The 14435-nt window shown below is 38.4% G+C and overlaps 3 protein-coding genes across 3 annotated transcripts in view; 2 read left to right on the top strand and 1 right to left on the bottom strand.

Annotated features, from left to right (window-relative positions):
* Positions 1-80, top strand: part of LOC148718217 (uncharacterized) — a 1775-nt gene extending 1695 nt beyond the window's left edge. The window contains exon 3 of the mRNA XM_088742138.1: positions 1-80. This exon is cut by the window's left edge and continues 182 nt beyond it. The gene's annotated coding sequence lies outside the window, so the exon portion shown is untranslated.
* A 4414-nt stretch (positions 81-4494) lies between these two features.
* On the top strand, positions 4495-6417 carry LOC148718216 (beta-2 adrenergic receptor-like). The gene has a single exon (XM_088743769.1). It carries the CDS (start codon positions 4580-4582, stop codon positions 5528-5530), a length of 951 nt encoding a protein of 316 aa, XP_088599895.1. The 5' UTR covers positions 4495-4579; the 3' UTR covers positions 5531-6417.
* A 3954-nt stretch (positions 6418-10371) lies between these two features.
* Positions 10372-12795, bottom strand: LOC111330125 (uncharacterized). Its single transcript, XM_022934926.2, has one exon. The coding sequence runs from the start codon at positions 12107-12109 to the stop codon at positions 11303-11305; it is 807 nt and encodes a 268-aa protein (XP_022790661.2). The 5' UTR covers positions 12110-12795; the 3' UTR covers positions 10372-11302.
* Between the last annotated feature and the right edge of the window lie 1640 nt (positions 12796-14435).

Below are 14435 nucleotides of genomic sequence, written 5' to 3'. Positions count from 1 at the left end.
TTTCTTCGTGGAGTCTTCTCTGAACCAGTTTCCGTTGTCGTAATCATAGTGCAAGATTTATAAATCATACTTTTTCAAAACATTGTCATATTTTCATTTGTACGATCTGCCATAGCAAAATCTGGTGCAAAGGATTGTGAAAAGCTAGTTTTTTTCTTTTTCTTTTTTTATTTCCTAGGCTTTTTTCATTCATATTCAATGAAGGGAACGTTTTATCTGACTAAACCGATACTAGAATATATGGGCTAAAAAATACAAGGATGGTAAAGGGCGTAGGAAGCGTGTGTGCGTGTGTGTATCGGGGGAGGGGGGAGGGGGGAGGGGGAGGGGGGGGAGGGGATGATTTGCCTTGTACAGTATCTTGCACTTTTTTTTTTTTAACTAAACGTTCTACCTTAAAAACAAAAAAAATTGAAAAAAACACATGATGACAATTAATCTAGGTTCTTTTGTAGGCATTTAAATTTTCCTTGGGTAACATGAAACACTCATATAGATAAAGATGTCAAAGGTTGCTGGGACCAACGAATGTTTCTTTTCAGTTCTCGTCAGAGTAAGCCCAACGTCACTCCCTGTATAAAAAAAGAAACAAGGTGACCTTTACAATGAGCCGTGGAATGCGTGCATGTCTTTCAAAAACAATGTTTGTGCGAACGAATCAATGTGAATATCTCTAGGATCTTGCAAATAATTTTAGCCTACGAATTGGCTATAAGAGTTTCACGCGCGCTCGCGTTTTGCTTCCTCTACTATCCCCGAGGGAAAATGAGGACCACTGGGACAAAAAGACGATTTAGAGACATGGCAACGAATTAGTCAGAAATTAATATTTAAAGGATTTGATGTAGAGGGCTTGGGTTTATGGGATGATATTGGACTATCTGTTATTTTGGCACGAGTTTGTGCCATTATACGGCAGTTCAGTCCGCCTGATACTTACGTTTTCTTTTGCAAGTTTTCTTTTTGTTTAATTTGTTATGTTGAAGCTTAAAAGCTTTTTACATGGAATATCTCCTGTTAGTGGAGTAAGAATCATTTTATAATCCTAAGTTTTGGCTAACTTTATTTATTTATCTTTCTTTATTTATTCATATCTTTCCGTGAAAATTATTGCCAAGTATATAAGTTTACAATAACGCAAACATTTTAAAATAGTTTAAACTTGTGGTTGATAGTTAAGATTTTGCTTAGCTCCAGCCGTTTTCTTCTTTTTCTCTTTCGTGAACACAAAAATTTCCACCGTAAAAGAAAATATGTAACGATCATTTTGCAGAAATAAATCAACTGTTGGTGTCATTTAAGTGTAACTGTAAGTGTGTGAGGGTGGCTGGGGCGGGAGTGGCGTGACCTTTTCAGTTTGGATATATAACTGTGTGTTGGAAAGTTTCTCTTCGCAGTCGATTCCCCTTGGACGAGTTCTTCAAAATATTGGTTCAATGATAGTTAAATCCGTTGATAACTTCCCGGCACTATCTTGAATTATACTCTTTTGTTTGGTATAGCTTGTTTTTTGGTTTGGTGTTTCCTACGCACATTACCAGAGGTTGGGATAATTTGCAATGTTGCAAGATGGGGGAGAACTTTCACTAATTACAAAAAAATCGTTAAAATTGGACCTTTATCGGCAAGATTTAAATTTCGAATAAACGCTGCAAAAAATATCCCCTCCACCCATCAACAGGAGCGATCATAGACGATTTACGGTAATTATAGAATTTATAACTTTATTTTAAGTATTATAATGCATGAGGTAACTGAATCCAAGAGAAAAATGTAAATATTACATACCTGCAAGAAGGATTCTTTTCGTGCATAGCTTTGGCCAAGTAATAAATGAGATATACATGTGCTCATTCTTGGGTTTTAAAGACGTTACTTAATATAATATTGCACGTATTAAGACTTCGAGGTTACGTAATCTATTAAGACTTTTTGAAGACGTTGAAAGTCCACTAAACGATGATCGAATTCTCGCCGTCAAAATAGACGTCGGTGTATTTGACGCCATACTATAGAATACAAGGTTTTACTTCGTAAAATTTAGGACGTGATATCTGACAGAGGAATTTGATCCCTTGAACGCAAAAAAGGTATCAGAAAGTCAAATATGTGCTCAAAGTGTTTTGAGCAGTAATGAACGCCATAATAGTCTGCATCTTTACAATGGTTGGAACATATTTCTTTTCCTGGTAGTTCCGATACGTCGGGACTCGATTTTTTAACCGAAATATCCTCAGTGCTCATTGGATCGCAAACCATGTCTCCGAAAAATTTAACGACTTTCACTGACCCATTCACACCAGCAAAACATGTCTAGTTAAACCGGTTTAAGTTGTTTTAGCTTAAAAAGAAAAAATAAGAAAGAGAGAACTATAAAACTTGATCAGAATTTCCATAGGTTTCAAGTGGTCACTAAAGTGTATCTTCGATGTAATGAATTTCAAGTCGACAAACATCGGTTTGAGCGACTTCAATGAAGAAAATAATTTAATTTTAATCGTAGTCAAGAAACAGCTTTAAAACATGGTTAAGCTTTGGTTCGAACGGGGTTTAAGATGTTGTTTTCTTTCGGTGAAAGGGGAATCCTATGAATAACACCGAGACACACTGTAAAATTAAAGACCACAGCAAAATTCATAAAAAAGCAGACTAAGAGGCAGCCGTCTTTTCTCTCCGTCGACCGCCAGCTGTGGGAACCGAACACAATCTGATGTTCTGTTTGTATCAATATGCTATTTTTTAATTATTTTGTTTACCAACCGATCCAAATTGTCTTAAACATCTCGTGCCCTCGAAATAAATTATTTCTCTGCGACTTCCCCGCAGCCTGCAAGCTGCAACCTCCCCAAAAGAATGGAGACGAAATATTTAAGAAGCTGTTTGGGTAAACAAATTTTTACGACGTAACTCTGTAGTTTAACGACTCACGGGTCAGCCACCATTCGAAGCTCAATTCAAAAGGAAAGTTTTAAGGATCATAAGCTACGCTGATCAAGGTAACACATCTTAATGTTGATACAAGTATTGTCAGTTAAGTGGTTATCCTCTGATGGGACTGAATACCCGATATTTGAGTGCAAACTTTAAGCTTCAATGGATGACTTTGTTTCACGTTTTCATGCAATTCGCTGCTTGAATTTCGTTTGGTAATGCCATATAGAGGACATTTTTCGGTTACTTCTTCGATGAAAATAAGAAAAGCAGGTTCACAACGAATTTTTAAAAATTAGGAATACTTGATTTTTCCTGCACCACAGATGATACCCAAACTTGTTTCATTTTCACACGAGAATAGAAGAGGATATATAAGCCTTCACACTTGATCACGTTTCACGAATACATAAAAACTAAAATCACGTTTAATGGAAATAGAGAGAGAGTGGCGGTCATTACGTACCGCCTAGAGGTTGGAGGATTTTATTCTATCTCGAAATTTATCCTGTAACGAATTTACCTGATCCTCCTTCTAAGGCTCTGTTGTATTTTTTTCTATCCTTCCTCATTAGCAGGTGATATTCGGAGTCAACTTTCTATAGTCCTTCTTTATGCCATGATGGCAGCAACTGATCCTCCTCTGTCCCCCCCTAAGTACGATGGAGCCACCCCAAAATCCCCCGCCCCACCCCCCTCAGATGCTAAATAATGACTAGTCCCAGGCTCCTGCTTTTTCACTGCTTTTTCTGCTTCTCTCGCGATCAACAAACGAAAATCGAGATTTTTTCTTTTTTCGGTTTTGTCTTGCTAGTTAGTTTGTTTGCTTTTATTCTACTTTTGCTTCCTGTATTTTTGCTTCGGTTTGTTTAATTTTCCTCTTCTCGCGGTGGTTGTTTTGTTGTTGATGTCATTCTTTGAGAAGAGGCGAGTACATTAACCCCTGATGCAAAGGCTGGAACTAAAGGATGGGGGGGACTGATCTCATCAAAACCACAGGTTACCGAAGCTCCTGATTCAAAAACTATCACTAGGAGCCTTTTGTACAATCTTTATTTAATTATGTTTACGATAGAGCGACACAAGTGATATAGGCTCTTGTTATATGACAGGACGGAAAATGCGTGCACTGTAAGTACCTCCCGTTGTCCTATACAAAGCCTTAGAAAAGTTTTCTAAGGCTATGGGACAACGGGAGGTACTTACAGTGCACGCATTTTCCATCCTTTCATGAGTGAATCCTGCACTTTATACCACACGATGCCTCAGATCTCACAATCATCTCTAAATTCCGAAGTTGATCTACCTTGTTTTGAATCGAATCCCCACAGTATTTTATTTAAAAAACTGATACCTCTTGGCCTCAAACAATGGTAATTTTTGACTTGCGATGAGAAGGTTTATCCATTGCGCCAAGTATGCATGTATTGCAGGCCTGCACCCCCTTACTCACTCACTCATTCACTCACTCACAGCTGATGGCAGAGCGATATCCATAAAAAAGGGACAGGTTTAAACATCTAAATGATTCCAATTAAGTGCCTTTGTTTTTGTTTACCAGGGGTGCAGTTTGAGACAAGAATAACCTCCTGACAATTTAGGAACATCGGACCGGCTAGCGGCTCTCCAATTGCAATACTCACCTAAGATGGAATGGCATCATTACACGACGGCTTGTATCTACATTGTTTTTATTCTCGGCGGCGTGGTCACCAATGGCGGTTTTATTCTGCTCTTCGCTTTCTCCCGCGAGACTCGAAAAGCAGTTAACCCATTCATGCTGAGCCTGGCTGTAGCAGATACTCTGTTCCCTATCGTGGTTATACCTTTTCATCTCCAAAATCTGATCTCAGGAACTTGGAAATCTGGCGAACTCGGATGCAAATTAAGAACATTTGCTTATCTAGCGGCCGCCTCTGCCTCCATTTTAAGTTTCTGCAGCGTTTCTTTGGCTCGTTTTATTCGAATAATTTTTCCATTTCGCTTCAGCATGATCCAAGAGAAGAACGTCTGGGTAACAGTCTTAGTGCTGTGGTTATATTCCTTTGGTTCGTCGGCGTTTGTTTTCGCGGACATGTTTCAGAGGTCGCAAATTCAGAAGCATTTATCTTGCGGTCATTTTCTGCCGATAGGCCTGTTTATCCTGCTGTTTTTGTTGAATTACTGCGCACCTTTACTAGTGATGCTCAGCATTTACAGTTATGTCTTGAAACTCTCCTGGCACCATGGTAATCAGATCGGCCACACAAGGGTTAGTAGTGAAAATTTAGCTACGAATAGTCGAGCTAGAAAAGCTTCCAAGCAGCTAATTACAGTTTTTCTTTTGTTAGCTTATTTTGGTGGGTGGTGGCTGCCTATTTCAGGACTAAGCCTAATGTTGAAGACGCAATACAATTCTGAGCTAGAATGGCCTCGTTGGACCACACATGTGTATCAGTTTTTAAACATCACGGTTTTCTTAAATTCCATTGTGAACCCCTTCGTGTATGGATGCAGCAATACTCATTTGAAAGCTATATTGAGGCGACACATTCGCAAAAGATCATCGAAAGTGAATGGGCTCTCGACACAACACACTGCTTTCGTTGTTCGATCATAACTGGCAACAAGCCTGAGAAAGTTTGTTCAACAATGGCGAACACGATCACTTTAAGAGACTCTCTTAACCTATGCACACCACGTGAAGAATTTTTTCCAAAGAGTTCGTGGGCAAAATAAAAGGAATATTTCTTTAATTAAGAACGGTTTTATCATTTCGTACCAACATGTGACAAAAAAAATATTTGAGTCTTCTTCGAGGATCGGACCTTCGGATTTCACGGAACTCTGGACTCATGATCAGATGCACTTTAACTAAGCAGTATAGAGATTTCGTTGGCCACCAGGAAACGGTTTGAACGGCGCCCAAGTCATTTACTGTTGACAGCCTACTAAACCCATAAACGCCTAAAGTGCGACCAGCATCTAATTCCTCATTGCCGTATCCGTTGGCCTCCTGAATCAAACATTTTGATCAGAAGAATTATGAAAATAATCGGTAACAAATGCCTTGGAATATTCGGAAAATGGAAAGTAGTAGTAGTAGTAAACCTTTATTTAATTAGGTAATCCCTTCAGAATACTTAAAGGCATATCTGTTATCAATAGGAGCCCTAAATTAAAAAATAACAAAACGTTTTAAAAGTAAATAATAAGAAACTAAGTAACTAAGTTAAAATAGTACAGTATAACAATTAAAACTGATTCTTATTTAATAAAGAATTATTATACACAACTGAGCCATTATAATAGAAACTTTTCTTGGCGGTCTCAGTTCTTACTTAAGGTAAGTATATAAAATTGCTTCTTCTTGTTTCTCTTGAAATGACTTCCTTATTCAACTTAAAATAATTTTTTAAAAACTGTGGTACATTGTTATTTAAATACCTCTTCACTAAACCTAAAATATGAGCGTTACGGCGATCTTCTAAACTCTAAAAATTAAGATAGTCGGCGGATGTTGTATCCCAATTAGATTTAACTATAATTTTCGAGATAATTAGGTTATATCAACAAAGTTGAAATGGTAAATTGGCCACCGTAACGATTACAAAAGCTGACGTTTCGAGCGTTAGCCCTTCGTCGCTCGAAACGTCAGCTTTTGTAAACGTTACGGTGGCCAATTTACCATTTCAACTTTGTTGATATATCCAAATTATTTCGTTACTCCCACCGACGCAGCCCCAAACAGTTTCTTTCGAAACTATCAGCATTTATAATTTTCGAGGCCCGCCTTTGCAAAGATTCAAGACTTTCCATATCTGCTTTATTGCACTGGACCAAACAACATCGCAATAATCAAAAATGGGCAAAATTAATGAATTATACATCTCAAGAGCTACATGTATAGTGATATTCCTTCTAAGGCGCCCTAAGGCACCAACTCTTTTACCAACCTTAGAAATAACATAACGAACATGGTCTTTCCACGTAAGACTATCGTCAAGAACGATGCCTAAATACTTAAAATCATAAACTCTATTTATTTCATAATCACCTATTTTGACAACTACTGTGTCAGTAGCTTAAGAAAGCCTAGCATCAGTTCCAAACATTACAAATTCTGTTTTTCTTTTTTTGATAAAAAGAGAATTACTGAGAGTCCATTTATTCACTTCATCTAGTTTTGCATTCAAAATTGCCTCCAAGATTTTAATGTCCTTGCGGGCTGCAAAAACAACAGCCTCATCAGCGTATAATAATAATATGTTACATTTGCTGATAGCAACAACAACAATGGTCCAAGGATTGAACCTTGCGGCACACCAAAAGCAACATCACAAGGGTCTGACAGAGAACTTTGGACTGTCACCACTTGTCGTCTATCGCTTAGGTAATCCCTAAACCATCCAAGCTCTTTTCCAGTGACTCCATATCCCATCGTGAGTTTCTCCAGTAGCAGGTCATGGTCCACTGTATCGAACGCTTTTCGCAAATCGATGAAAACTGCACCAGTTAGTAGACCCTGATCCATATTGCGCCTTCTGAGGTCAGTGAATGATAAGACAGCCAAATCAGTAGATTGGCCCTTACGGAAGCCACATTGGTAGGGACTCAATAACTTTTCTCTAGCCAGAAAATCCTATAACTGCGTGTGAACTACTCTTTCCAGAACCTTAGATATGGCCGGTAGTACAGATATCGATCTATAATTATCCATAAGGAGATAATTATCCAAAGGAGAATATGGGTTCTGGTTTTAGGGTGGAAAAAATGTAAGATAGGAGCTCGAACGGCTAGAACGAACAAACGATCGTTTACACGGGAACCGCATTAGGCTTTGAGTAGTTTGATGAAACTGCTCGGTGATCTTTTATAAAAACTTTTGCCAAGACTTCAAAGGAGCGCGGAGTAATTGAACATTGTATTTTAGTTGGACTCCACCCCACTTCTCCCAGGCGAAAAATATTAGCCGTTTCCTAAAAACGGGTTTTACTTTCGTTGTTTTACGTGTGACAGAAAAACAAACGGCAGATTAGAGAGACGGGACATGTTTTCTTTTTTCGGCGCCAGAAAACTGTAGAATTCGGCTTCATCTTGATCACGAGCTAGCAAGCGGCGAGAGCTTAACTCATTAGGGGATAATCACATTTTTCATGCCAGAAGGGGCAAAAAAAGATACTCGTTACAAGTTAAAATAAAAGTGATGAATTTGATAGAATTTAGCACCATATCTGAGAGAAACTTGTTTTTCATCATTCCCTAGCCTCAATGGAGTGATGGCTCTTGCGGCTATCGGTTGAAATGTTGGCCATTTACGGCTAAAACAGTTAATTCTTTCCTCTGCGATTAAAAAAAAAAAAAAAAAAAAAAATTACAGTTACCTTATTTTACGATTTACGGTTAAAAATTTGTCAACTTTTACGCCTAATTTTTCTTTTGCCGTTTTACGGCCAACTGTAAACCTCACTGAACATTCCAAAAAATTACCCCTTTGAGAGAGACATTTGCTCGAGACTGAAAAATTGGTCCTGCTCCTGCGCAGTTTGAATGAGCGGGCTCTGGGGCTGAACAAAGTAGACCAAAAAAATGGCGGCTGAAAAGTGCACTCGTCCCGTGGAAGGCTTTTATCAATTTTGGCCTTCTTGCTCCTTTCCTCTGTAAGATCATCTTCAAGCTTTCTTTTCTGTCCCCTCAATTCCATGATTTTCGTTTTGGAGCATAACACAGTCCATTTCATAGTAATATATCTTAAAATTCCAAGTTGAAAATTTACCCTTTGTCCACTTAGAAAATAGTTTTTTTCACCCCATTGCCTCCCATAGTTTTGGCTTTGGCTGGTGCTTGATTTAATCGCCAGATCTTTGTTTTGAATTCTTGGATCAGCCTATGATTTATTATTACACTCGGGATCCCGCACTCCTGTCCGACTTTTTGTATAAGTATCCTTAAAACGGAGTTTCGTTTGCCTAAGCTTTCCTCTGGATCGAGTTCTTCATCACGGTCAGCCTCTTGTTTTGAAGATTTGTACAATTCGTACAGAAGTTTACTGCCAACAAACATGTAGAACATTTATCAATTGCTGAACATGAAATCGGGCGCAACTTCATAAATTTACGACAAATTTGGAATTTATAGATTCAAAGATTATTTGTTTATTTGGGCCTGAAATGATGGATATTCTTTGTGGCTGTAATTTCCGCCACCGCCGTTTTCCTTCTTTTCTTCGTCGTTTTGCACGGCCTCTACTGCACAAAACAACACAAACGTAATGCAAATTACAAGAATAGCCCGGGCATTGCGCAACATCGCCAACATCTGCGAAGAAGTACTTTTCGATCGCCGATTTCCATATATTTTTTCGCTCGAACACGTACGAATTTGGAGCCAAAATGTTTATTAGATCCCAGGCTTTCCAGATCAACCCATACATACGCGACATACGCATGTTTTAAACGACTAGGCCGCTTGAAGTGATGAGTTTGTTTTGGCCGAACGATCAATGCCAGTCACAACTTCTTTCAAGTTCGACGACTTCGAAGCCCGATTTACATGGTTTATTTTTCACTTTTCCAAAGTATTTTGCGACTTCTAGATAGAGCAATAAATATATATCGTAAATCTAACCGTACATTTAGATAAAGTTATCGTTAACTTTGTCTAGTTCTGCTTTTCGCTAAAAAATTAACAATTTCCGCTATGATTTTGTGTCACTATTGGGGAACTGGAAACGAAAAAAAAAATTAGAGGCAAATGTCATGTAATTTTTTTGGCATGCTCTTACAATGATGTAAACAAAAGCAAATCGACGAAAATGGTTCACCGAAATTCTTTTTCTACAATTTTTAGAATAGATATTAGCATAGGATAACAATCCACGAATAAGTCGATCGGGCATTATCTGCGGGTTCTTATGTTCAAAGTTCCCTACGATTTTTAATGAGAAATAAGGCTTTTAAAGCTATTTTAAGTAAACTTATTTCTGTTGCAATTGCTAGATAACAGATTTTGCCACTGGCTATTTCATGCAACAACAACAACAACAATTTAACATTTATATAGCGCAAACTACTATATAGATAATCAGTCGCGCTTTTTTTTTTACATATAATCATGTTTAAACAAATATACAAACAGTTTTTGTGACATTTCATTTCTCTGGATATGAAGTCTGAAAAATTAGTACCTATTCTAAATTTCAACCTGAAATAAGTTCTTTCGGGAAAAAAAAAATTGTACTCCTATACACTCGTAGAATGACATGTTTTCCAATTTTTTTTCCAGCATATGTTTAAGTTAAAGTGAAGCTCACATCCCGGCAGAGCTCGCTAACTAGGGTAAAGTTTCTTATAATAGCCATCAGATGACAAAAACGTGTCCCATTCACCCATACAGTTAAGAATCCGCTTTAATGTCTTGGGAACGCTTTTGATCAGAAATTTGACTGCCATGAAAACCAAATAAGATGCGGTTCACCTTTTATTTACATATTTACATCAAGGATTCTTGAAACACCGTAAGCTTCATGTTACAAAAATTTTAGAATGGAATCTATCTGTGGTCAACCTCCAGATGCGAATTCAACGGTTTAAATAGTTGTTTTTCAAATGTTTCCAAAAGCTTGTTGCAAATCTATAAATAAACACGACAAGGCTTTCAGTCTTTCAGAAGTTGCACCTTATGTCTGAGTTAGACTTTGAGTATGAAAGCTTCGTTGTTTCAAAAAACACTCTGCTCAGTTCGATATCAGCCAAGACGTTTTTTCCCTTTAGTAATGAGCGTAAAGGCTAAATAAGTTTGATTTCGATCTATTTTAACTGTTCAAACTGGTATAGATTTCGCTTATTTGCTTAGAACGTTGTAATAAGTAAAACAATATATCACAGGTAAGATATTATTGGATCCATTTAAATAGAAAACGGTCTTTTCCTTCGTCGTGAACGATTTGTAATCGCACCAATTTGTTTACGAAATAAACGTATGCATAATTTTTCCATCGTCAAGGAAAATCTTGAACTTTTTTATTCAATTCATTGCCAAAGAGCGAACACTCAAAGTTGAAAGCGAAGCTGGGAAACGAGAATTAGAAACTGGTCTAATTTTTATCGGTTGTTAGGGAAATCCCAAGTTCTTGATTTTTGAATCACTGTGTAAGACAGAAAATAACCGAGATGCAACGAAGCAACGGCTTTGAAAACTTTCACGTTTCACATGGCCTATCATGCAAGAAACGTGACCTGTAGGAATTTTTTTTCCAAAGCGATTTCCACCACTTCCTCAGTGTGAATTTAGATTCTGTCCTCACTGCTGCGTTAAACTGTAAACAAATACAGCTTTTACGAAATTAAACTAACACCTGCCAATTCGAAACTCGGTTGTCAAGTGCACACGGCTAGATTAGATACATTTCTTCCATATTTCTGCGGAGAAAGATCTCTTTTAGCTGTTCAGTTACGTTGATTAAAGCCGGTTCATTTTCCACACACACGCCGACCCTTCGACCTTTACGTTTTCCCTTTAAAAACAACAGCGTCGTAGGGCTCTGCTTTCTCTCTCCAGTCTCGTTATCCTGATTGTCTGTTTTCTGTTTCGTTCTAGAAGATGACTCTTTTCCCGCTTCAACGCGGTAATGGTTTTTGTCGCCGATTTTCCCATTAGTGTTTCCAACTTTTCGCAGTTCATGGCGTTTTTGATTATCACTTTGTGAGCTATTATCCTCAATTGGTTTCTTAGTAACAGTTAGATTGTTGTTCTCTTTTTCGTCGCGAGAAGTTCTGTCTTGTGTCCCGGTTACTTGCCTTCCTCTATCGAGTGGCTTTTTGGGTTTCTGAATCGGAGGGAGAACAGAGTACGATTGTGGAAACTGATGTCGGCGCGGTGCGAAATCTAACTTCGAATCGGTGTAATTCTCCTCGATCGCTGCATTTGAAGCGTGTCTTTGTGTCGATGCACTCGATATGTTGTGACTAACATGCGGACTTCTGTATCGCCCAGGGAATGGATCCTTCGGGATGTGAATAACTGTTCGTGGTTGAATTGATGAGCCTTGATTCGGTAAGGCAACCGCAGTGGCTCGCACTTGATCGTGTTGCCAAGTTGTCCTTGCTGGTTGCCGAAGAATATTCGCCGCTGGTACGGCGCTTTGAATTGGTGGCAGTTTAAAATTTCGACTGGAGTTCAATGATTTTTCCATTTCCATTGGTGTTGATATCCATTTGCGCTTGAAGTTACATTAACAACACGCTGGGGATCGTTTAGCTCATCTGCTTTTGGTAAAAATCCTGTCAACCACAGCACGGCGTCTGTAGAAGTCAAGTGACATTTCACTTAAACCACGCTAGCGAACGACAAACGTTGTCGATTTAAACAACACCACGATTTACTTTAAGTCCCTGCCGACGGACAGCGACAAACTAAAGCATTTTAACAGCTATTTTTTCCCCAAGTCTGCCGTTTCCTTTGTGAAGAGCTGTTAACTCTTTGTGAGAATTTCTTGTAATGCCGCGGAGTATATGAAGTGAAGTTTCCAGTGTAGTCAGCGTGCGAGCAACGAGGACTGGAGAATTAACAACGCGCGCGATCGATGGCAACCTTTGCGCGTTCTTTTTGTTTTCTACCTCGTTTTCTCAGTCCCTTTACAACAGATAAAACAAGATTTTATCATTTCAGATAATTGAGCACATTGCTAATTGAAAAACTTAATTCGGAGCATTTAGGAGTGGTGAGGAAAAACCGATTGCACGGAATTGCAAAGTTGCCCAAACGAAGATTCGTGAGGGCGACACGAAAACTTTGTTTGCAGTAACTAAAACCCTTTTGCGACATAATAGGATAACACTTCTTTTGATTGGCATTCGGATTTTCGTTACCTACTTTCGTCGGGAATGATGTCATGTTGACATGATAATTTTTCATGTTATAAGAGTATGTGACTGCCAAATGGAGCGACTGTTTTTGTTGCCGATAAATGCTTGATGTTTTTTTGATTTTGCATATTTCATTTTAATTTTTACTCTACAATTTGCCATCGAAGGACAAGTTTTATCGCGTTTAAGCGCCTTTTTTGTGTTACGTCTTTAATCAGGACAACTTGTATGGTTTCAAATCTTTAACGGAAATTTGAACATTTACAAATCACCTGTCCCTAGTGCGACCAAACGAAGGCGAAATTATTAAACTGAATGGCTTGAGAAGCAGAATAATCACGCAATAAAAATGGGAAAAAGGCATGTGGTTCGCAGGTGCCGTTCTCCATTTAAAAGCGATCGGTTACATCAAGAACAGCATGAAATTTAGTTTTTACGTTGTTACATTTGCTTTAGGTTTGTCTTTCATTTTAAAAAATAAACTGTTGAAGAAATGCGGAAAATTGAATACAGAGCCTGTTTCAACAAATGTTATGAATCTAGCGTTGTAGTTGACGCTATTTTTGGCAGCTAAATAGCGAGAGTCGAACAAGATTAATTATAAATTTGAAAGAAAGGTTATTATAGTAAAGAAAGTTTGTTTATGGTCAGCATTTTCATTTAACCATTTTACAGCTGCAGTCAATGCTGTACTAAGAATAGAATGTCCCGCCCATCGTTTGCCTCTAAATAAGACCCAGTTCAAAGGTCGTGTTCCTGACGTGTCGAACTCAGTTCAGAAGTAAGCACGGCAGAAGCACGGCGTCTGGGTTAAACTTTTGAATTAAGTCCGGCAAGCGATTAAGTTCGACAAGCTCGATCTGCCGTGCTACGCAACTCTGCCGCAACAGCGATTTCAAACGTCGTGTCACCGCCGAACCAAAAAAAATTCATAAGGCACATTACTGTGTTTTGGCAAAATTGATACTTTTCTTCAGTAAATCCTACATTTCGTACAACTCCAGTCTTATGTCTGCATCAGAGTTATGTTCTTGCCGTGCTTAAGGCGAACGTAATTGCAAATAAGCTCGGCACTGCAGAAGCACAACGACTGAACTGGGCCTAAAATACCGTATTTCCTCGAATGAGCGCCTGGGCGCTAATTTTAAAATTTCGTCTGAAAGGAGGAGTGCTTATCAGAGGGAGGGCGATTATGAAGAAACTATTAACCTATTAAGTTGAAGCTTAGAAAGTTATAAATAAATTGACAATAGAAACAGATTTTCCTTGTATCCCTACTATTTAACAAAGTAAGGAAAGAGTGGGGGTGTTGACGTGGCGCTTGTTTGACAACACGGCCTGAGGGCGGGGGGCGCTTATCCGGGGTAAGGTACTTATCAAAGCGTGGGTGTTATTAGAGTAAATACGGTTTATGTAATCTTGAAGTCATTGAAACATAAATTTAAGAATGAACCCGACTTTAAGGCATTGGTTGTGTATCAGCTATAACTTGATTTCAGCCACGTGAGGGGAAACAGAAAACGATTATGTGAACTATCAAATATCTACTCTTATTTCGGACTGAAGAAATATGTCTCATCTCGTTTCATGAAATATTGCCGAAAGAGGTGCTATGCGAGTTTTATAACATTTGAGGAAGATGAGGAAAGACAATGGTAT

Source organism: Stylophora pistillata, chromosome 13, assembly GCF_964205215.1.
Source record: "Stylophora pistillata chromosome 13, jaStyPist1.2, whole genome shotgun sequence".
Lineage (NCBI taxonomy): Eukaryota > Metazoa > Cnidaria > Anthozoa > Scleractinia > Pocilloporidae > Stylophora > Stylophora pistillata.
The sequence above is the reverse complement of the archived record's forward strand: the minus strand, read 5'-3'. Positions and strand labels throughout refer to the sequence as shown.

Bases quoted from the DNA above. Each gene is read 5' to 3' on its own strand.
- LOC111330125 (XM_022934926.2), bottom strand. From the start codon at position 12,109: ATGGAAATGGAAAAATCATTGAACTCCAGTCGAAATTTTAAACTGCCA.
- LOC148718216 (XM_088743769.1), top strand. From the start codon at position 4,580: ATGGAATGGCATCATTACACGACGGCTTGTATCTACATTGTTTTTATT.